The 24,723-nt window shown below is 46.8% G+C and overlaps 1 protein-coding gene across 1 annotated transcript; it reads right to left on the reverse strand.

Annotated features, from left to right (window-relative positions):
- Positions 1–14,099: 14,099 nt before the first annotated feature.
- On the reverse strand, positions 14,100–16,379 carry LOC143925751 (olfactory receptor 1-like). The gene has a single exon (XM_077450200.1). It carries the CDS (start codon positions 15,123–15,125, stop codon positions 14,100–14,102), a length of 1,026 nt encoding a protein of 341 aa, XP_077306326.1. The 5' UTR covers positions 15,126–16,379.
- Between the last annotated feature and the right edge of the window lie 8,344 nt (positions 16,380–24,723).

Genomic DNA, 24,723 nt, shown 5'->3' on the forward strand with positions numbered 1-24,723 from the left:
GGAATTGTGCAGACACCTGGCGGGTCTCACTCAAGCCGTGAAGAGTCTGCAAGAAGGCTACACCAGACTGGAAGGCCAAATCCAGGTACTGTCATCTCCTGCACACCAACCAGGAGCTTCCGCTGCCGGACCAGCACCAGCACCCTCCGTAGTAATGCTGCCTCCTGAACCCAGGGTACCAACTCCAGAGAGATTCTCTGGTGACCGCGGTAGGTTCCGGTCCTTCCGCAATGCTTGCGAGCTTTACTTCGCTTTACAACCTCGCACCTTCTCCCTGGAAGCGACTAAAGTGGGCTTCGTGATTTCTCTTCTGTCTGGTGAACCCCAGTCCTGGGCCCATCGTCTCCTAGAGCAGAAGTCGCCCTCTCTTGACAGTCTGGATACCTTTTTCGCCACTATGTCCCAGCTCTATGAGGATCCCCAGCTGAGAGCAACTGTGGAGGCTGCCTTGCATGCCCTACAGCAGGGGCGCAGGGCGGTAGAGGACTATGTGGTGGACTTTAGACGTTGGAGTTCTGACACAGAATGGAATGATGCCGCCCTGCGCTACCAGTTCCGCATGGGTTTGTCTGATTCACTCAAGGACGAACTGGCACGGGTCGGTGTCCCTCAGTCTCTGGAAGAGCTCATCAACCTCTCCATCCAAATCGATCGATGCCTTAGGGAACGTCGTTCTGAGAGGTCCTCCAGCCAATTTCGGCTACGTGGGTCCTCCCCAAGGTTCCTAGTGCTTCCAGCTTTTCTCGGCCGACCACCCTAGCTCCTCCGGCTCCGGGACCTGAACCCCCTGAACCCATGCAGCTGGGTCTCATCCGTCCATCCCTCACTCTGGAGGAACGGCAACGTCGAAGAGCCAGTAACCTGTGTATGTACTGTGGGGAACCAGGTCACTACCTGAGATCTTGTCCTAACAAGACACGTAAGTCTCTTCCGATTCCTTTCAAGCATGCTCCTAATCTGCCTAAGTCTACTTCTCACTAGGGATGAGCCGAACACCCCCCCTGTTCGGTTCGCACCAGAACCTGCGAACAGACCTAAACTTCGTGTGAACTTTAGAACCCTATTAAAGTCTATGGGACTCGAACGTTCACAATCTAAAGTGCTAATTTTAAAGGGTAATATGCAGGTTACTGTCCTAAAAAGTGTTTGGGGACCAGGGTCCTGCCCCAGGGGACATGAATCAATGCAAAAAGAAGTTTTAAAAACGGCAGTTTTTTCAGGAGCAGTGATTTTAATAATGATTAAAGTGAAACAATAAAAGTGTAATATTCCTTTAAATTTCGTAGCTGGGGGGTATCTATAGTATGCCTGTGAAGGGACGCATGTTTCCCGTGCTTAGAACTGTCCCTGCACAAAGTGTAATTTGTGCAGGAAAAAAAGTATTTTAAAATCACTTGCGGCTAAATTGTCGGCTCCCCGTAATACAGAGAACACTCAATGAGTGTTCTCTGTATTAGCCGACAATTCATTCATTCATTGATAAAAAATAAAATAAAATTCAAATTCACACTTTTCCAACTTGGCGTAAAGTCTATGATGCCTAAGGCGGGTCAACACATTTCAGACGTGCCAGCGACGGATCTCCGGGGTCCAGCGATGGATGATCATATCCAGCGACGGGGGATCTCTCAGTCCAGCGCTGTCCATACATCCTTCTTCTGTCTCCACTCCGGAGACTGCAGAGAGCCCAGCGCTGACGTTTCTTATATTAGGAGGGCGGGGCCACGCCCTCCTAATATAAGAAACGTCAGCGCTGGGCTCTCTGCAGTGTCTCCGGAGTGGAGACAGAAGAAGGATGTATGGACAGCGCTGGACTGAGAGATCCCCCGTCGCTGGATATGATCATCCATCGCTGGACCCCGGAGATCTGTCGCTGGATAGCAAGAATGGATTAGCACCGCTGGAATCTTTTTTTAATTTTTTTTCATTTTTAATAAAAGAATTTTTCAAAAGTGTGTTTGTCTTATTTAACCATTTTTTTTTTTTGAAAATGATTTTTATTGACAGAATTTTGCATACATTAACTGAGACAATGCACTTTGTTCAAACAGTATGGTAAAACAGTTATATGGTCTACATCTCAAACAAAGAAAAAAGAAACAGAAAGAAAAACATAAAATAACCTTGTAAAAAATGCGATCAAATCCAAGATGTTGCTTTACGCTTGAACGTATGAAACCAATTCTTCTCACTTGTTTCAGAATCGTATCATAGTACTCTATGTTTATTTCCAACATTTACCTCTATTACATTAGAATTAACTAAGCTCTAAAGTAAAGAGCGAACCCTCATGCGACGTCAACAGCTGTGTAGCATGGACATCTGCGTGGCTCCTCCGCACCCCTACTGGGATCACACTGTGACAGAGGAGCCACCCAGGGCCCCGCCAAGTAGAGTTCTAGCTAACTATCACTAGATAGAGAGGGATCTGTTATTTCTTGTACCACTCTGTCCAACATTGCCACCTCGCGTCTATATTATTGCCACAAGAGTTCCTAAGGGCCAACAACCTTTCATATTGATAGTTAAGGTTTACTTGGATTAAAACTTCCGATGGGTTGGGGGACAGTGTGTTTTTCCAATGGCGAGCAATGATCAGTTTGGCTGTATTTAAGATTTGGATTACTACTGTACGGAATTGAATCGGATAGTTATCTATACCAAGGTGTAAAATTGCTAGGGCAGGATCTGGGGTTTGTAATATACCTGTAATTTCAGCTAGGATGCTGAATAATTTCCTCCAGTAACTGGAAACACTCTTGCAGTGCCAGAATATGTGTAAAATAGTGCCCACATTGCCACATTCTCTCCATCAAAGAGGAGATTGTGTGTTGAACATCTTGGCTAATTGATGGGGCGTCCTATACCACTTGTGTAGTATCTTTTGGGTAATTTCCCAGTGAGTGACGCAACGAGTGGCCCTATAGTTGTATCTAAAGGCTTTGCTCCATTGAATGACATCATATGATCTGCCCAAATCTCTTTCCCATGTGAGCATGGAGGGGGTTTTTACCACTGCACGTTTGTATTGGAGTATGTTGTAAATTAAAGAAATACCTTTACCCACCGTGTTGGAATCGAAAAAGTATTTCCACACAGAGCTATCCATTTCAATATGTGGTGGGGGGAACTTCAGGAGAAAGGATGAAACTTGGTTATAGAGAAATGCGCTCGATTGGGGAATGTTTTGGGTAGTTTGTAAGGAGTGCAATGGCAATAATTTTGCATCGGAGTATAGTTCATCAACCCATTCCAACCCATTCTCCTTCCATGCAGCTATTTTACTGTACGGGAGCAGAACTTCTAGTGTTTGGATAGGGATTCTGATTACAGTACTGAGGTTTTTTTTTCAGTTGCTGCTGGCTTAAGTGTCTCCAGGCTAGAATAGACGCCGTAATCGTTGGGGAGAAATGCGATATGTTTCTAGGCTTCCAAGAGTCTGCCAAAAGAAGGAGACCCAAGTGTGGAGTTTCCGCTATATGTGCTTCTAGTTTTGCCCACAGGGGATCAGGGTTTTGTAGGAACCAGTGTTTAGTTTGTGCTAAAACAGCTGCCCAATAGTAATCTTTAATATCGGGGAGGCCCATACCTCCCGCATTTCTATGTAGTATGAGTTTGTTTGATGGGCAGCGCGCTCTTTTGCCTTGCCATATATAATGCTTAAGGATTTTATTCAGTTCCTGGAAATGAGATGATTTGCATACTATAGGGAGGGTTCTGAATAGGTATAGTATTTTCGGTAGGATCATCATTTTGTAGGACGCTATTCTCCCTGCCCACGATACCTCTGTTTTGGAATATTTAGATGTGGCTTTTTGCACTTCTTGAAGGAGGTTTTTGATATTAACGGCTGCTATTTGGGATAGGGTCGTCGTCAGATGGATACCTAGATATGGGATCTTTTTGGAGGTCCATACGTATGGATACGCTTTTTTAAGATACAAACTCGTGTGGTGGTTTGTGCCTACGTTTAATATTAGGGATATAGTAAAATTCACTTTGTAATAAGAGATCTGTCCGAATGATTCTAAAATTTCGTGTGCGAATGGTAACGATACAGCTGGGTTTGTTAAGTAGAGAATGATGTCGTCTGCAAATAAATTAACTATATGGTTTTTGTGCTTGACTTTAAGTCCAGATATATGTGGATGCGAGCGAATGGCCTCCGCCAGGGGTTCTATCATCAGATTAAAAATAAGGGGTGATAAAGGACACCCCTGGCGGGTGCCATTCGAGATGTGGAACGATTTAGACAAAAGTCCCATGGTGAACACCTGAGCTGAGGGGTTGGAATATAATGCAAGTATAGCTGAGAGAGCTTCCCCCCTAAAGCCAAACTTCTTCAGTACCGCGTCCATGTAGTCCCATTGGACTCTGTCGAACGCCTTCTCCGCATCTATAGAAAGAAGCAGAGAAGGCATTCTCTGAGTCTCCGCTTGATGCAAAATGTTCAGCAAGCGTCGTGTGGCGTCTGACGCCTGTCTCCCTTTTGTGAAGCCGGTTTGATCTGGAGATATTAAATTTGGCATAAGATCAAAGATTCTGTTGGCTATAATCTTGGCATATAGTTTGATGTCTCCATTAAGGAGAGAAATGGGACGGAAGTTGGCTGGTGCATCGGGAGATTTTCCAGGTTTGGGTAGAGTAATCACATATGCCTTGAGCATTTCTGCTGGGAATGAACCCGTTGTTTTGGCTAAATTAAATATAGAGAGAAGATGAGGGGACAATATATCGGAGAAATTTTTGTAATATGCATTTGAGAGTCCGTCAGGGCCAGGGGATTTACCTGAGGGCAATGAGTGTATGGCTGTCCCCAACTCACTAAGCGTGAATGGGTTATTGAGGTCTTCAAGTTGGGCGCCGGATAATGAGGGCAAGCGTATCTTGTCTAAGAAAGAATTTATTTGTTCTTTAGGTGGGTTGAATGTGTCAGGATCTGTGTGCAGGTTATATAGAGATTCATAGTAGTCCTTGAATGCATCTGCAATTGCTTGGGGGTGTTCTAATCTATTTGCAGTTTTGGGGTGGAGCAGGTACGGAATTGATGTTTTGGCGCGTCTATCTTTCAAACGGTTGGCCAGGAACCTACCCCCTCGGTTGTTATTTCCGTAATAGTTAAGACGGAGCCTTTTCATAGCACGGTCATGTATGTCGCAGTACCACTCTCTGATTTTGCTTCGTATGCATAGTAATTGGTTCGCAAGGTCACTTGATGGGTTTGATTGGTTGTGATGCTCTAATGTGCGTAGTTCAGTTAATAAATCGTTTAGTTTGGAAGTTCTAATTTTTTGGATCTTGGATTTAAGTTTGATTAAGACCCCCCGTACGAACGCTTTATGAGCATTCCAGTTAGTAAAAGGACTAGTGCAGTTAGGGTCATTAAATTTGAAATATTCCTCAAGTTGTTGGGCAATTTCCTTGTGGAATTTTGGGTCTTGTAAAATGGTTTCATCGTTTCTCCAGATACGGGCTGGGACATGGGTTCTACCACCTTCAATATGGACTAAGACGGGGGCATGGTCAGACCACGTGATATCAAGAATGGAAGCTTGTGTAACTCTATGTAGTAAATTTTTGTCAGCAACAAACATATCTAGTCTGGAGTAGGAATTATATCTGGGGGAGTAATACGTGTAAGATCTTTCGCTGGCATGGAGGCAACGCCAAACATCATACATCTCTTCCTTTATGAGGAGCTCTCTGAATTTGGGGATATGATTCCTAGCTCCAGAGGATGTGTCTAGGTCCTTATCCAAGATCATATTAAAGTCCCCGCATAATAGAATGCTACCAACTCGCATCAGCTCTATTCGTTTAAAAACTTTCTTCATGAACCGTAGCTGGTGCGAGTTAAGGGCATAGATACAGACAAAAGTAATAGGAATTTTGTTCACCTTGCATACAAGAATAATAAACCTACCATCAGAATCTATAAATGAGTCATTGAGTTCAAAATCAACGGAGTCTCTTACAGCGACCATTACTCCTCTCTTTTTTGCTGCAATGGAAGAGTGCACTATAAATGGAAAGTTCTTGTGGGTACAAATAGGCGTGGCCAGTTTGTGAAAATGCGTTTCCTGTACCGCTAATATGTCCACTTTCAATCTCGACGCTTCTTGCCATAGAGATCTCCTCTTAGCGGGATGGTTGAGACCCCTTGCATTAAGTGACAGGATATTAATATTCATAGCCCTGTAGTTGAAAGTGATGTGATTTGTCGCTTGAGGGAATCTGTAATGTCAGGATGTGATTGATTTCCCAAGGGCTCGGATGAGCATTAATTTCTAAGGAAGAGCGTTGGAGAAGTTCAGATCTGAGAACAGGACTAGGGGTGTACAGTACGTAGCATGTTAACACAAGTTCCGAGCAGGTGCTCAGAAAACATACATCAACGACCAAAAAAATGGTGGACACATGTAAAGTTCCCTTAATGAAATGAGCAGATGGGGACAACATGCATAGAAATAGTTTCTGCTGTGAGTGGTCACACGAGGTTACGCTCCAAGAGACAGTGATTTGTAAGCGTAAAGCTTGGCAAAGAACAAGAAAAAAAAAACTTAAAAAAACGAAAAGCAAAACAGTAAAGCTGTAGTAAAAAGTTAGGCATCCATAGGCCGGGCATCGAGATGCCCAATGTGAGGGGGTAATGGTACGATGACAGGTACCAGATACACTCGGGGAGTCATGATGAAATCTTATGGTAGAGAGAGACTTTGTGAGCCTTCAAGTACGACGAGTTTTCGATCTCCTTGGCTGAACTACTTGCCATTCATCTTGAAGCTTGGTTGGTAGGCGTCCCGTCTGTTGATGAGCAGAAATGGTTGAATCAGGAATCACTATCTGCCATTGTCTCAAGAGGATGAGCCCTTCTTCCAGAGAGCGAATAATGTGTGTGGAACCATTGTAGGATGTTTGCAAGGTGGCGGGATATTTCCACTTGTATAAAATCTTGTGGTTTCTCATGGCTTTTGTTAACGTGGCCATGTTGCGGCGTAGTTGTAAGGTATATTGTGACAAGTCAGGCAGAATCTTGAGGTTAGAAATTGCTTCTGGGACATTGTCTCCTTTACGTAGTGTCTCCAATATTTTTCTTTGGTGGTAAAGAAGTGGAGTCGAAGTAGAACGTCTCGGGGTATCTCTTGAGGTAGGAAGGATGGTTTTGGGACCCTGTGGATTCTGTCAATCGTCAGATCCAGTGGAGTTAGTGATGGAACTAGGGTGCGGAAGAGGTCTTGGGCGTAGGGCAGGAGTTGTTGTGCTGCTATCACCTCGGGGACCCCACGCAGTTTTAAATTGTTCCTATGAGAACGATCCTCAAGGTCCGCCATTTTCTTTTGGAGTTTATCGATCGCTTCGTGATGCACCGAATGTGAGTCCACTAGTGTATTGAATGACGAGGTGAAATCCCCCATTTTGGACTCCACTTGTTGCACTCTCTCACCTAATTCATTTATTTCTGCTTTTCATTGTCGTAGACATGTCATCATGTCTGTTTGTAAGGAGGACCTCAGCAACATTAACAGCTCTTTAAGCGTGGTGTCAGATATGGGCTGCCCTGTAGTTGGGAACTGTGCAATAGGGTCCTGTGCATAGTGAGGGGCTGATCGGCCACTAAGTGGTCCACTCACCTCCGTATCCCGGTCCGTTATACAGGCCTGCGGGTGTGTGGAAGGTTCCATCCTGGGCTTTGACTTCACAGGGCTTCTGGTTGATGGTGATGAGTTCGGGGAATCAGAGTCAGAGGTCTGAGTATCAGCGTCTTCCTCCATTTGCGCTGCGTCTTCCGCTCTTGCCTGTAGTTCTGTGGCTACTAGAGGCTGTGGGAGTTGCGACGTGTGTTGTCTCCCTCCGCCATCTTTCCGTGGCCCGCGGTCGATGGCCGGGTAAAAATCCGGCAATTTCATCTCGGTCGGTGGTTTCTGAGACTTCCGCGGCATATTGTTTCGGACGGCGGGTGTCTCCAGAGTCCGGATCGGTTATTCCCGCGGTTGTATCCGATGTGTAGCGGGCGAATGAGGTGTTAATCCCCGAGTGCAGAGCGGAGCTCTCTTAGAACGCGGCCATCCTGTTGCGCGGTCGCTTATTTAACCATTTTGACACTTTCTTTATGAAATGGTAGGGGTACTTTTGTACCCCTTACCATTTCAAACAGGGGGGGCCGGGATCTGGGGGTCCCCTTGTTAAAGGGGGCTTCCAGATTCTGATAAACCCCCCCGCCCGCAGACCCTCACAACCAACGGCCAGGGTTATGAGGATGAGGCCCTTGTCCTCATCAACATGGGGACAAGGTGCTTTGAGGGGTCACAGACCCCCAAAGCATCCTCCCAATGTTGAGGGTATGTGGCCTGGTACGGTTCAGGAGGTAGGGGGGCCGCTCTCTCCCCCCCCCTCTTTTCCTGCGGCCTGCCAGGTTGCGTGCTTGGATAAAGGGTCTGATATGGATTTTTAGGGGGACCCCCACGTCAATTTTTTAAAAAAATTTGATGCGGGGTTCCCCTTAATATCCATATCAGACCTGAAGGGTCTGGTATGGATATTTAGGGGGACCACCACGTCAATTTTTTTTTAATTTGACACGGGGTTCCCCTTAATATCCATGTCAGACCTGAAGGGCCTGGTAATTGAATTTAGGGGAACCCCCACGCTTTTTTTTTTTTAATCAATGAATGAATGAATTGTCCGCTAATACAGAGAACACTCATTGAGTGTTCTCTGTATTACGGAGACCCGACAATTTAGCCGCAAGTGATTTTAAAAGACTTTTTTTCCTGCACAAATGACACTTTGTGCAGGGACAGTTCTAAGCACCAGAAACATGCGCCCCTTCACAGGCATACTATAGATACCCCCCAGCTACGAAATTTAAAGGAATATTACACTTTTATTGTTTCACTTTAATCATTATTAAAATCACTGCTCCTGAAAAAACGGCAGTTTTTAAAACTTTTTTTTGCATTGATCCATGTCCCCTGGGGCAGGACCCTGGTCCCCAAACACTTTTTAGGACAGTAACCTGCATATTACCCTTTAAAATGAGCACTTTAGATTTCTCCCATAGACTTGTATAGGGTGTTCCGGCTTTTCGAATTTGCTGCGAACAGCCCAAATTGTTCACTGTTCGCTGAACAGGCGAACAGGCAATGTTCGAGTAGAACATGAGTTCGACTCGAACTCGAAGCTCATCCCTACTTCTCACCTTGCTCTCTCTGTCGTTCTACAGCTTCCCGACAAGGATATCCCAGTTCCAGTCATAATTGATTCCAGAGCCTGACATTTGCTGCCAATCACCTCATTCCCCTCTGACCGAAGTCCCAGAGCCTGGCGGTGCACCTTGCCGATGGCTCCATCCTAAGTTCTGGTCCTGTCACCCAGGAAACCATCCCCTTGCTGGCCACCATGGGTCCTAACCATCGTGAACTCCTTTGTTTGGACGCCATCTCTTCCCCTCTTTTTCTCATTATCTTGGGAATGCCCTGGCTACAAGCCCACAACCCCTACATCGACTGGGCCACAGGGAGGGTCGAGTTTCTTTCCGGCTACTGCCAACAGCACTGCTTTCTTGAAGTCCCTTCCACGTCCACTCAGCTTCTCAGTCTGGACTCTGATCCTGAGTCACCTCAAGCAATTCCTGAGCCCTATCGGGATTTTGCGGATGTGTTTAGCAAGAAAGGAGCAGAAACCTTACCCCCGCACAGATCTTACGACTGTCCGATAGAGCTTCTACCCGGAACTGAGGTCCCTTTTGGAAGAATTTTTCCGTTAACTGAGCAAGAGCTGGAAACTCTGAAGGGCTATTTGGATGAAAACCTCAAGAAAGGCTTCAATCGCCCATCTACTTCCCCAGCTGGGGCCGGCATCTTTTTCGTTGAAAAAAAAGACCACTTTCTTCGACCTTGTATTGATTATTGGGAGCTAAATAAAATTACCATCAAAAATCGCTACCCGCTACCCTTAGTGCCTGAACTCTTCCAAAGACTGGGATCCGCTATTGTGTTCACCAAGTTAGACCTCCGCGGTGCCTACAACTTGATCTGCATTCGTGAGGGGGACGAGTGGAAAATTGCCTTCCGTACGCGGTTAGGGCACTTCGAATACCTTGTTATGCCCTTTGGTCTGTGTAATGCACCCGCCACTTTCCAACACTTTATAAACGACGTCTTCCTTGACCTGTTAGATTTATATGTTATCGTTTACCTGGATGACATCCTAATCTTCTCTTCCTCAGTCTCTGACCATCGCAGGCACGTCTGAAATGTGTTGACCCGCCTTAGGCATCATAGACTTTACGCCAAGTTGGAAAAGTGCGAATTTGAGCTCCAAAGCATACAGTTCCTTGGCCTGGTTATCGCTCTTGATGGTATCAAGATGGATCCTCGGAAAGTGTCTGCTATTCTGGATTGGCCCACTCCTACCGATAAAAGGGGTGTCCAGCGTTTTATTGGCTTTGCCAATTTTTATCGGAAGTTCATTAGGGGCTTCTCTGCTATAATCGCCCCCATCACTGAATTAACCAAGCAAGGAAACCATTTCTGTTGGTCCCCTAAGGCCCAAGTTGCTTTCCAGAAACTGAAGGAACTTTTTACTTCTGCTTCCATCCTAAAGCACCCGGATCCTGCCCTGCCTTTTGTCCTTGAGGTGGACGCTTCGGAAATCGTGGTAGGGGCTGTACTCTCCCAACGACAAGGTGCCAAGGCCCTTCTCTTCCCTGTGGCCTTTTACTCTCGCAAGCTCTCCGCAGCGGAGAGAAATTACGATGTGAGGGACAGGAAACTACTGGCTATAAAGGCAGCTTTGGAGGAGTGGCGTTACTTACTGGAGGGTGCTGCACATCCAATCCTGGTCTATACCGACCATAAGAATCTGGAGTATCTGAGAACGGCTAAGAGATTGAAACCACGGCAGGCGAGGTGGGCACTGTTCTTCTCCAGATTCCACTTCCACATCACGTACAGACCCGGCTCCAAGAACATCAAGCCAGATGCCCTCTCCCGCATGTTTCATAACTCCCAGGATACCTTGCTTCCAGATACCATCCTCCCTGCTGGAAATTTTTTGCTTCTTCAGGGGGACCTCCTGTCTCGGATTAGACAAGCTTCTGTGGGGTGGTCCCCGCCGGTTGAGAATGTTGTGAGGACACAAGATGGCACGTTCCGGTACAGGGACAAAATTCTAGTCCCGGATGATGTGAGGATGGCTGTTCTGGAGCTCTGCCACGACCACAAACTTGCCGGCCACTTTGGCACTTTGAAGAGGGCGGACTTGGTGCAGCGTGCATTCTGGTGGCCGCAGCTAAGTAGTGATTGCAAGAAGTACGTAGAGTCCTGCACCACCTGTGCCCGGAACAAGACTAGCCGGACAAGATCCTGGGGTCTACTAAGACCCTTGCCAGTTCCAGAAAGACCTTGGAAGATGATTTCAATGGATTTCATCGTGGAGTTGCCCCTGGCGGAAGGTTTTCTTTACCATCTTTGTGGTGGTCGACAGACTGTCTAAGATGGCCCATTTTCTGCCCATGAAAGGCACACCTGCGGCCCTTGAAACTGCAAAGGTGTTCATTAAAGAAGTGGTGAGGTTGCATGGAGTTCCCTCAAGCATTGTATCCGACCGGGGTGTCCAATTTACCTCCAAGTTTTGGAAGGCTCTGTGCAGTTCCCTTGAGATTGAGTTGGCTTTTTCTTCTGCCTATCATCCCCAGACGAATGGGCAGACGGAGAGGACTAATCAGACCTTGGAACAATACCTCCGCTGTTTCTCTGCCTTCTCACAAGACGACTGGGTCTCTCTTCTGCCTCTAGCTGAATTTGCCTATAATAACTCATTGCATTCTGCTATCAAACGGACGCCTTTCTTCGCAAATTATGGTTACCATCCATCCTTCTTGCCCGGTTCGGTTCCTGAGTGTGCCATTCCTGCAGTTTCAGAGACAATTGACTTTTTCATGACCAACAACAAATTGCTACAGGAGGCTATGGCCAAGACCCAGGATTATAACAAGAGGATGTTTGATAGGAAGAAACGAGGAGAACTCATCCTTGTACCGGGCAATCAGGTCTGGCTTTCTATGGCTAATCTGAAGATGGCTTGTCCCTCAAGGAAGCTGGGTCCTAAGTTTTTGGGTCCCTTTGCAGTCAGGAGGAAAATTAACGATGTTACTTATGAGTTGGACTTATGCCGCGTACACACAGGCGGACTGTATGGCGTACTTAGTCCGTCGAAACACATTTCAGCGGACAGTCCGCTCGTGTGTGGGCTTCAGCGGACTTTTTCAGCGTGCAGTCTGGCGTACTAAGTATTTCGGATTTTTCTAAATTCTGTCCGTCGTACTTTGGTTTCAGCGGACAATCCGCTCGTCAGTAGGCTAGTTCGACGGACTAAGAATGGCGCATGCCCAGAAAGGATTTACACGGCGGAAGGGTGCTTTGCTGTGTATTGGACTTCCTATTTCTAGTCCCGTCGTACGTGCTGTACACGTCATCGCGCAAGCTTTCGACGGACTGTTTGGGTATCCGTGTGTGGTCAAGTCCGTTCAGTCGAAAGTATGACGGACTGTCCGTCGGATTGTATGACGGACTAAGTACGCCATACAGTCCGCTCGTGTGTACGCGGCATTACCCAGTTACCTAAAGATTCATCCAGTCTTCCATGTATCTTTGTTAAAACCTGTTACTCCTAATCCTTTCACTGGCCGGAACTCGGGCCCACCTAAACCCGTAATCGTTAATAATGAAGAGGAATTCGAAGTGGAAGCGATACTGGACTGTAGAAGGAGGGGTAACCAGATTCAGTATTTAATCAAGTGGAAGGGGTACGGTCTGGAAGATAACTCCTGGGAACCTGAAAGCAATTTACATGCAGAGGAACTGCTCAGTGCTTTTAAAAGTGCCCACTTGGATAGATTGGCCCTTGAGGCGGGGGCACTGTCAGAGTGTTGCCCGTAGCGGACGTGTCACTGGGCATGCTGAGGGGCGTCGGTGTGTGCTGGTGCGCGCTGGTGCTGCTGGGCGCACGGCTGTGCGGGCGCGCGTCGGTGCGTGTTGGCGCCAATCGGCCTACTTAAGTGTTCCCCCGTGGTGTGCTCGGTGCTGTCCGATCTGCAGCTTCCTGTGCCCTGTTACCTGTGACTTTGCTTGTGTTCCTGAACCTCTGTTTACCCGGCTCGTCCCTTGGATTTTCCTGTCTGCTGCCTGCCTTTGACCTCGGCCTGTCTCTGACCTCGCATCTGCCTGCTCCTTTGTACCACGCTGCCCGCCAGTTGCCAACCCTGCTTGTGACCCGGACTCGAACTTGCTTATCCCTTTTCTGCACTATCTGCCTGCTGTCATCTGTGCCTGTGGCTGGACCTGCTCACCACCTTCTGCTTGCATCTGCTCCTGCATCCAGCTGTGAGAGTCTGTCTACCTGTCTGAACCCAGCCGTCGGATCCCTCCTTCAGCATGTAACCCGCCAGGCTCTCATACCCGTCTGCGCTCCCGTGCCTCCTGTCCATCCTATCAGGGGCCGTGAACCAGACCCGTAAGGGAGACCTTCCCCTGCTATTTCGGGCTCACATGGCCATCTTAGGAGACTCCGCGCATGCGTCCCCCCCCCCCCATTCTTTGTAATATTCATTTATGCTCTATTGTGAGCCTTGGAATGCTGCTGGTGGGTATAAAGCTTTAGTGACCTAAAATAAGAGTCCAGACTCTTTATATTTTAATATTGACAACGTTGCCCTTTTTAGTGGTGGGTGGGGGTGTCTACTTTGCGTTTGCAAATTTTTTCCACATTTGTAGTCCCTAATAAAGCATATCATTTTTATAGCAGTATAATCTTGTGGTTGCATTTAGTACCCATTTTTTGTCATTTGGGCTCTCTTCCCCTTAGTTTGCATTTGGTGGTAGCTTGGGGTACGCCGACCCACACCACTATGGTGTTTATTATGTCATCATTTAATTGGTTCCCTCCTTTCTCAATGTCACACTTTGTGATGACACATATCACTGTTCTGTGAATGTTACAGGTTGGTGTTTAGGTAAATTAATGACAAGAGTATGTAACATCACTTTACAAACTTTTTTGCACATAAAACACTTCATATACATGGATATTTAGCATGGCTATTTATTGTTTAACATTAGCTCTTTTGTAGGCTTTAACAGACTTTTCAACGTTTTTTTCACATCATCATTTCTCAAACTGTAGATTAGAGGGTTTATCATGGGTGTAACTACAGTATAAAGGACAGTGCAGACTTGTTCCAGGATATTGAAATATTTTGGAATCATATAGGCAAACACACCGGTAGTATAGTATATTATGATGACGGTAAGGTGGGAAGAACAGGTGGAGAAGGCTTTTTTACATCCTTCTTTAGATTTAATCTGTAGAATAACTTTTATTATTTTTACATAGGATACCAGAATGCAAAAGAATGTGCAAAACCCAAATATGAAGATTTCTGAATATATAACAGCATAAAAATTATTTAAACCAGCACACGCAATGTTCATCAGAGCTTTGCCATCACAGAAGAACTGGTGGATGGTCTTTGACTGACAAAAAGTCATTTTTGATGCCTGAAAAGTAATTATGAATGAATTAAAACTGCCCACAAACCAGATGCTGGCAGTTAGTAAGGTGCAAAATTTCTTATTAAGAATAATATTATAGTATAAAGGGTTACAAATTGCAACATACCGATCAAATGCCATTGTGAGTATCAACATATTCTCTGTACTTCCAGCTAACAAAATAAAATACATCTGCATGAAACACTGACTGTAGGATATTATGTTATTCCTGGATATACTCATGTGCAGAAATTTAGGAACAGTGACTGTGGTGTAGCAAATGTCAAGAATGGAGAGGTTACAGAGAAACAGGTACATTGGTGTGTGTAAGTGATTAGAAACATGTATCAGCATTATTATTACTACATTTATGAATACACCAAACAGATATATGAAGAAAAATATGACAGTAACCACAGATGTGAATTCAGATAAAATGGCAAACGGTAATATGTGGAATTCCTTTGCAGATGTTTGGTTGTCCATGAAAAAAGTAATTCCACAATCATTGGCCATCATAAAAAGTGCATAAAAATTACCAGCAAAATGTATAAGATATATTGTAAATGTCATTTTTTTGTTGTTGTTATATTTTTAACTGAGTTTCAAGAAACTTACCAAATTAGTAGGTCCCTGGTGCACACCCTAGTTTTTAAACAAAGTCACATTCACTAAACAGTTCATGGACCCAATCCACTGATCAATAGAGTGTCCAAGACGTTATAAAGAAAATACTATCTAACATACAAAAATATTTTCCTCCTGCATATATAACAATAAATCTAAAATTAAAGAAAGATGCTTAATCATCCCCAATAGCAAGAAACTCCTTATTAATATGAGGTATATGTAGCTGCCATATACATAAAGATTTATATTCAAGCTAGCTCTGAAAATGGAGCATTTAGAATAAAAAATATACAGGTATATGTTCAAAACAGGCCAGTCTATTTAAACAGGCTAGCAGCATGTAATAATTATTTATATCAACTTCTAATAAAAAAAATTACAAAATGCTGATCACATAAGAAAACCCAACCATGCATACAATAATGCAACAACCATTTCTACTTGTATGCAGGATCGTCATGGTTAATTTACTTTGATATCAAGAAGCATGTCTCAATAATTACATTCTCCAAATATCTTGACATTTAATCTGATGAATGTAGGATGGACTGATAATGGAAAATATATTTCCCAATGCTTAAGTTTTGCTTTCTGTTATATCAGATATTACATGTCAAATTTTGGCACAGAGATTTTGTATTATTGTTAAGATGTACCTTTTTTTCTTTGGGTTAAGTCAAGCATGTATAAAAAGACCAAGCCAAATATGAAGTATGTACAATATTTCAGATATAAATACTGTCAAAGCCAAATAGAAATAATTTCCAGTTAAACATTTAGACTTTAGTTGCTTATTATGTGAAAAATAACATATTGGGCTTGAATTCTGATCAGAATGTAAAATACAGAGGGAGTTTATATGGGTATGAGTTAGATTTAAGAAACATTGTAAATAGCAAAATAAGCTAAATAGCTGTAAACAAAAAAAAAAAAAACTAAAAAATAAAAAAGATCTGTGATGTATCCCACTGTATGATGATCAGAAAATCTCGACTAATAGTAGTCAATTCTTAAACCACTGAACTGAGAATTTATAAAGAATGTATACCTTTGAAAGACATCATTCATTAAAAAAATAAATCTTTAGGGAAGAAATTGTTCACAGTCTTTTCTCTAGTAACTTAGCCCTCTGGGTTTTTATTATTAGTACTGTGCACTATACAATGCTCAACATAAATGATTACACCCCAACAGATTTGTCAGAAAACTTTGACTTTCCTTTCAGAATCAACTTTCTCTATTGGACACTATACTACAAAATACCCCCACAAATGTGGGCCATTGATTGCAACCAAGATTTGTTAATTTGCACATACAAAAAATATTTTTCCTAACAAATTCATTCAAGATCATGTTGCAAAAAATGAATACACCCTGTAGCGGGGTGCCTGTGAAACAAGTTAAAATGACAGAAAAAGTAATTGATGGGATATATGTTCCTCCATGGATTCTTAGATTTATAATCTAAGCTAATACCAGCAAAGACTTCAGGGTAAGGAAGGATAGTTCTTTACCCTGTGTTGGTAGAGTCCATTTCGGGGCTGGTTTTATTGGGAGTCTGATAGAGCTCTGGGTGGGACAGACTCCCAAGTCTGTGGACCACAGTTTGGTGTTTTCGTTTTTCAGGTCTTGATTAAGGCAGCTGGTCCTAGCTCTCAGAGGGAGAGTGAGTTTTTTCCATGTGAGGAGGCAACTAGGAGCATGGCTGCTTATTTTCCCTAACTTCAGATACAAAGTGTTTGCGTTTGGAAGGACATTTACTACATAACCAAGGACTGGTCAGACTACGGACACAGTAAGGCTCAGTAGAGCAGGAGTTTATTTTTGTTTGAAGACAAGATGCCCTTTTTTCTTCTGTTTGGAAATATCCTGTGCATTAAACATGGTGGTTTCCTAAAGAGACTGTGACTTTGTCCCTGCCTTGAGTCTGATCCCCCTACAACCCCAATGGAAGTCCTAATAGCAAAGCTACATTTTAGACCACAAAATTCGAATGAACAAGAGTTCAACTACAGGTGAGTAGGGATGAGCCCGATCATCGGGTGTTCACCTGTTCGGCAAAATACCAAAAATTATGGGATGTTCGTGGAAAATTTGTGCGCCCGCAGAAAGCCCCATATTGAACGGTGAGACCATCATCATAGGACCGTCAATGCACTGGGTGCTGATTGGCCAAAGCATGCACCTGACCTGCATGCTTTGGCCAATCACAGCCCACTCTGCTGTGAGAGCATGGCTCAGGGGGGGCCTGAGGGCCTGGTATTGATTTTGAGGGGACCCTCACGCATTTTTTTTTTTTTTTACATTTTGGTGTGGGGTTCCCCTCAATATTCATACCAGACCCAAAGGGCACAGTAATGGATTGGGTCAGGGAATCCATGCTGTTTTTTCCAATGATTCTATATTGCCAGGATCCGACAATTCATTACAGCCACGAGCAGTTTTAAATGATATTTTTTCCTTGAGAAATTTAATTTTGCTGTGGTATTGTTCTAAAAATGGGAAATATTCCTTCAAATATCGTACCTGGAGGTTGTCCTTAGTATGCCTGTAAAGTAGTGCATATTTAATTTTTATTGTTTCACTTTAAGCATTATTAAAATCACTGCTCCTGAAAAAACTGCAGTTTTTGAAAAAATTTTTGCATTGATACATGTCCTCTGGGGCAGAAGCCGGGTCCCCAAACACTTTTTATGGCAACAACTTGCATATAAGCCTTTAAAATTAGCACCTTTGATGGTTCATGTTCGTGTCCCATAGACTTTAACGGTGTTCACATTAATTTTTTGCCTGTTCGCAAGTTCTGGTGCAAACCGAACCAGGGGGTGTTTGGCTTATCCCTACAGGTGAGTGTAATTTATTCAATAAACAGCAGACAGTTGATTATAAAAGGACGTTACTTACCAAAGAAAATCCCTTCCCATTTCATGCTGTCAGCAATGGCACCACATGGCAGAGAAATGTCTCAAGGCCTGAGAAAGAAAATAATTTTTTGACACAAGAAAGGTGAAGGCTACAAGAAGATCAGTAAGGATGGTCCCGATGTTCGCTCACAAACAAACCGAAAATATTGGGCATTCATGGCAAATTCGAACACTGCGGAGCGCCCCATAATGCACTGTGAGATCACAGTGCATTGACAACTGCTGATTAGCCAAAGCATGCACCTGACCTGCATGCTTTGGCCAATCACAGCGCACTCTGCTGTAATTGGCCAAAGGTAGGGTGCCTTTGGCCACTCATGGCTCAGGGGGCTAAGACCACGCCCCACACTATATAAGGCTGCTTACACGGCAGCTGTATGTAGTGTGATGCTTGGAGATTGAGCTAAATTAAGCTGGTCAGTTAGTGGCATGCAGGCAGTTTAGTGTATTTATGTGTGTGTGTGTGTGTGTGTGTGTGTGTGTGTGTGTGTGTGTGTGTGTGTAGATATATACACAGTGTATCCAGTGTAGACTACATATACAGTGCAGGCAGTCTAGTGTGTGTGTGTGTGTGTATGTATATATATATTTATATACACAGTGCAGCATATATAATACAGTGCATTGAAGTGGTTAAGGGGAACACTATGACAAAATTAAAATTAAGAAAAAATGCATGGGGTCCCCCTCCAAATCCATACCAGACCCTTTGGTTCTGCTATGGATTTTAAGGGGAACTCCATACCGAAATGTAAAAAAAATTGGCGTGGGGTCCCCCCAAAATATATACCAGACCCTTATCTGAACAAGTAGCGCCCCCCTCCTGAACCATAGCAGGCCGCTAGCCCTCAACATGGGGAGGGTGCTTTGGGGTCCCCTGTTGATGGGGACAAGGGCCTCTTCCCAACAACCCTGGCCATTGGTTGTCAGGGTCTGTGGGCAGGAGGCTTATCCAAATCTGAGATCCTGCCCCCTCCATATGAAAGGGTATCGGGTACATTGTACCCCTACCCATTCACCAAAAAAAGTGTCAAAAAGTAAAAACCATAACAGACCGTTTTGGACAATTCCTTTATTAAGAAAAAGTCTCCCGTGATGTCCATCCATCTTCAATCACACTGCCCGACAGACCCAAAAAATAGTAAAAAAAAAAAAAAGCTCCAATTCGATTGGGAAGACTCCCGGAGACTGCTGTCTGTTGGCTGTGGCAGCTGTTATATAGGCAAAGGTGGGGCCACCCAGTGACATAACCGAGTGTCCCCTCCTGACATCAAGTGACGTTAGAGGGGGCAGCATCATCCTGTCTGTGCTGCAGAAATCTCCCTCCATTAAGTCTGGCTGCAGCCATTTTAACTGTGGGCAGCTGAAGCTGCTGCCTGTTCACTTCGTGGATTTACAGACACAGAAATACTGAGGCACAGACACACACATACACATACTGTAAATATACAGACACACAAACTCACACCACTGATGCACATTTCTTCTCTCTCAATGAATACACATGGATCTCTGCAGTCTCCTCCTATCTCCACCCTCATCCAGCCCCCCTCCAGCTCTGCAGCTCTCCTTGGCTCTCATGTGACTCATCCCTCCTTCATTCTCCTGCCCACTCCTGCTGGAAAATTTTAATGAGAGAGAGTTGTGCATGATGTCATTAAGCTAGGCTTATTACCAGACAAGAAAGAGGAAGTGGGTTTTTATAAAGTATTTACTAACAGAAAAAAAAAATCCTATCCAATGTTGAAACAACAAGGGAAGAAGATTAAATAGATGGAGAAATGAAAAAAATATTGAAGGCCCTCTTTAAAGTGGTGTTGCCACCAAAAATATAACCTAACTCGTATGTGCATCAAATGGTCTTCTTAAAATTAATTGGATAATAAAAAAATTTTTACTTACCTATTTCTTGCGGTTGCTAGGTGGTCCCACGAAATCTGCCTCTTCCATTGCCCGGGCTAAGAACGTCACTTCCCTCGGCAGCCCGGCTCGCTGAGGCTCCTGGGAGAAGTATGACACCATTTCCCAGGATGCCTTGGGCATCACCGAGGGCTACAATCGCGTTATTTCGAGACCGGAAGTGACGCGATTGCATGTGTAAATTGGTGCCATATTCGATTTGGGAATCCCTTTGTTAGCAGAGGCTGAGTGATCTGGATAGGTGAAGGACGTGCGTCGAGGGGCTCCACCGACTATCTCCACTTATCTATCCAACTACCGACTATCGATTCTGCAGCAGCAATCTTACAACTACAAAAGGTAATTAATAAATCTTTTTAATTCTGGTGTATTCATTTTTTTAATCTTTTATTTATTTATTTTTTGGTATTTTTTTTTTTTTCAGTCTCCATATCATTTAATTAATTTAATTGCATCACATTTACTTGCCTTTGTATTATAAAAAAAAAAAAAATGCAATTCCATGTTACTGTTTGAATGTTAAGAAATATTTTTTTTTTTCATTTATTTATTTATTGATTTTATAATATTTTTTTTTATTTTTTTTTTATTTTATTTTATATTTCAGAATTAATTTTCTTAGTAGTCTCTTCTGTGACTGTCGAATTTTTGGAGAAAAAAAAAGAAATTTCGTCAATTGAACGGTATTTATTTAATAATTTATTTATACATTTATTTATTTTTTCTATCCTGCCCACTGCCATTTACCAGCCTGCCTACTCCCAGCCGCCATCCTGCCTACTCCCACCCGCCAGCCTACCGACTCCCCACCCACCATCCTTCCCTCAAACCACCCACCAGCCTGCCTACTCGCACCCACCCACCAGCCTGCCCACTCCCACCCACCAGCCTTCCCACAACCAGCCTGCCCACTCCCACCCACCAGCCTGCCCATAAACCACCCACCAGCCTGCCTACTCCCACCCACCATCCTGCAGAATTGCTCCCACCCACCGGCCTAACACACAACCCACCTGCCTACTCCCACCCACCAGCCTGCCTACTCACACCCACCATCCTGCATACTCGCTCCCACCCGCCTGCCCACTCCCACCCACCCGCCTGCCCACTCCCACCCACCAGCCTGCCCACTCCCACCCACCAGCCTGCCTACTCGCACCCACCCACCAGCCTGCCCACTCCCACCCACCAGCCTTCCCACAACCAGCCTGCCCACTCCCACCCACCAGCCTTCCCACAACCAGCCTGCCCACTCCCACCCACCAGCCTGCCCATAAACCACCCACCAGCCTGCCTACTCCCACCCACCATCCTGCAGAATTGCTCCCACCCACCGGCCTAACACACAACCCACCTGCCTACTCCCACCCACCAGCCTGCCTACTCACACCCACCATCCTGCCCACTCCCACCCACCCGCCTGCCCACTCCCACCCACCAGCCTGCCCACTCCCACCCACCAGCCTGCCCACTCCCACCCACCAGCCTGCCTACTCGCACCCACCCACCAGCCTGCCCACTCCCACCCACCAGCCTTCCCACAACCAGCCTGCCCACTACCACCCACCAGCCTGCCCACTCCCACCCACCAGCCTGCCCATAAACCACCCACCAGCCTGCCTACTCCCACCCACCATCCTGTAGAATTGCTCCCACCCACCGGCCTAACACACAACCCACCTGCCTACTCCCACCCACCAGCCTGCCTACTCACACCCACCATCCTGCATACTCGCTCCCACCCGCCTGCCCACTCCCACCCACCAGCCTTCCCACAACCAGCCTGCCCACTCCCACCCACCAGCCTGCCCACTCCCACCCACCAGCCTGCCCATAAACCACCCACCAGCCTGCCTACTCCCACCCACCATCCTGTAGAATTGCTCCCACCCACCGGCCTAACACACAACCCACCTGCCTACTCCCACCCACCACCCTGCCTACTCACACCCACCATCCTGCATACTCGCTCCCACCCGCCTGCCCACTCCCACCCACCAGCCTGCCCACTCCCACCCACCAGCCTGCCTAATCGCACCCACCCACCAGCCAGCCCACTCCCACCCACCAGCCTTCCCACAACCAGCCTGCCCACTCCCACCCACCAGCCTGCCCATAAACCACCCACCAGTCTGCCTACTCCCCCCCACCATCCTGCATACTCGCTCCCACCCACCGGCCTAACCCACAACCCACCTGCCTACTCCCACCCACCATCCTGCATAACCACAACCCACCCACCAGCCTGCCCACTCCCACCCACCAGCCTGCCCATAAACCACCCACCAGCCTGCCTACTCCCACCCACCATCCTGCAGAATTGCTCCCACCCACCGGCCTAACACACAACCCACCTGCCTACTCCCACCCACCAGCCTGCCTACTCACACCCACCATCCTGCATACTCGCTCCCACCCGCCTGCCCACTCCCACCCACCCGCCTGCCCACTCCCACCCACCAGCCTGCCCACTCCCACCCACCAGCCTGCCTACTCCCACCCACCAGCCTTCCCACCCACCAGCCTGCCCACTCCCACCCACCAGCCTGCCCATAAACCACCCACCAGCCTGCCTACTCACACCCACCATCCTGCAGAATTGCTCCCACCCACCGGCCTAACACACAACCCACCTGCCTACTCCCACCCACCAGCCTGCCTACTCACACCCACCATCCTGCATACTCGCTCCCACCCGCCTGCCCACTCCCACCCACCCGCCTGCCCACTCCCACCCACCAGCCTGCACACTCCCACCCACCAGCCTGCCTACTCGCACCCACCAGCCTTCCCACAACCAGCCTGCCCACTCCCACCCACTAGCCTGCCCATAAACCACCCACCAGTCTGCCTACTCCCACCCACCATCCTGCATACTCACACCCAACCACCCGCCTGCCCACTCCCACCCACCAGCCTGCCCACAAACCACCCACCATCCTGCATACTCGCACCCACCCGCCTGCCCACTCCCACCAACCAGCCTTCCCACAACCAGCCTGTCCACTCCCACCCACCAGCCTGCCCACAAACCACCCACCATCCTGCATACTCTCATCCATCCTATCTCTCTCACTCCCACCCAGCATCGCTCTCACTCCCACCCAGCATCTCTCTCACTCCCACCCAACAACCCACCCAGCATCTCTCTCACTCCCACCCAACAACCCACCCAGCATCTCTCTCTCACTCCCACCCAGCATCTCTCTCTCACTCCCACCCAGCATCTCTCTCTCACTCCCACCCAGCATCTCTCTCTCACTCCCACCCAGCATCTCTCTCTCACTCCCACCCAGCATCTCTCTCACTCCCACCCAGCATATCTCTCACTCCCACCCAACAACCCACCCAGCATCTCTCTTTCACTCCCACCCAGCATCTCTCTCTCACTCCCACCCAGCATCTCTCTCTCACTCCCACCCAGCATCTCTCTCACTCCCACCCAGCATATCTCTCACTCCCACCCAACAACCCACCCAGCATCTCTCTTTCACTCCCACCCAGCATCTCTCTTTCACTCCCACCCAGCATCTCTCTTTCACTCCCACCCAGCATCTCTCTCACTCCCACCCAGCATCTCTCTCACTCCCACCCAGCATATCTCTCACTCCCACCCAACAACCCACCCAGCATCTCTCTTTCACTCCCACCCAGCATCTCTCTTTCACTCCCACCCAGCATCTCTCTTTCACTCCCACCCAGCATCTCTCTTTCACTCCCACCCAGCATCTCTCTTTCACTCCCACCCAGCATCTCTCTTTCACTCCCACCCAGCATCTCTTTTTCACTCCCACCCAGCATCTCTCTTTCACTCCCACCCAGCATATCTCTCTCACTCCCACCCAGCATCTCTCTCACTCCCACCCAGCATCTCTCTCACTCCCACCCAGCATATCTCTCACTCCCACCCAACAACCCACCCAGCATCTCTCTTTCACTCCCACCCAGCATCTCTCTTTCACTCCCACCCAGCATCTCTCTTTCACTCCCACCCAGCATCTCTCTCACTCCCACCCAGCATATCTCTCACTCCCACCCAACAACCCACCCAGCATCTCTCTCTCACTCCCACCCAGCATCTCTCTCTCACTCCCACCCAGCATCTCTCTCTCACTCCCACCCAGCATCTCTCTCTCACTCCCACCCAGCATCTCTCTTTCACTCCCACCCAGCATCTCTCTCACTCCCACCCAGTATATCTCTCACTCCCACCCAACAACCCACCCAGCATCTCTCTCTCACTGTCACCCAGCATCTCTCTCTCACTGTCACCCAGCATCTCTCTCTCACTGTCACCCAGCATCTCTCTCTAACTGTCACCCAGCATCTCTCTCTCACTCCCACCCAGCATCTCTCTCTCACTCCCACCCAGCATCTCTCTCACTCCCACCCAGCATCTCTCTCTCTCACTGTCACCCAGCATCTCTCTCTCTCACTGTCACCCAGCATCTCTCTCTCTCACTGTCACCCAGCATCTCTCTCTCTCACTGTCACCCAGCATCTCTCTCTCACTCCCACCCAGCATCTCTCTCTCACTCCCACCCAGCATCTCTCTCTCACTCCCACCCAGCATCTCTCTCTCACTCCCACCCAGCATCTCTCTCACTCCCACCCAGCATCTCTCTCTCTCACTGTCACCCAGCATCTCTCTCTCACTGTCACCCAGCATCTCTCTCTCACTGTCACCCAGCATCTCT

Source organism: Lithobates pipiens, unplaced genomic scaffold (genome assembly GCF_037356315.1).
Source record: "Lithobates pipiens isolate NorthernLeopardFrog02 unplaced genomic scaffold, aLitPip1_a1.2 Scaffold_22, whole genome shotgun sequence".
NCBI classification, from domain to species: domain Eukaryota; kingdom Metazoa; phylum Chordata; class Amphibia; order Anura; family Ranidae; genus Lithobates; species Lithobates pipiens.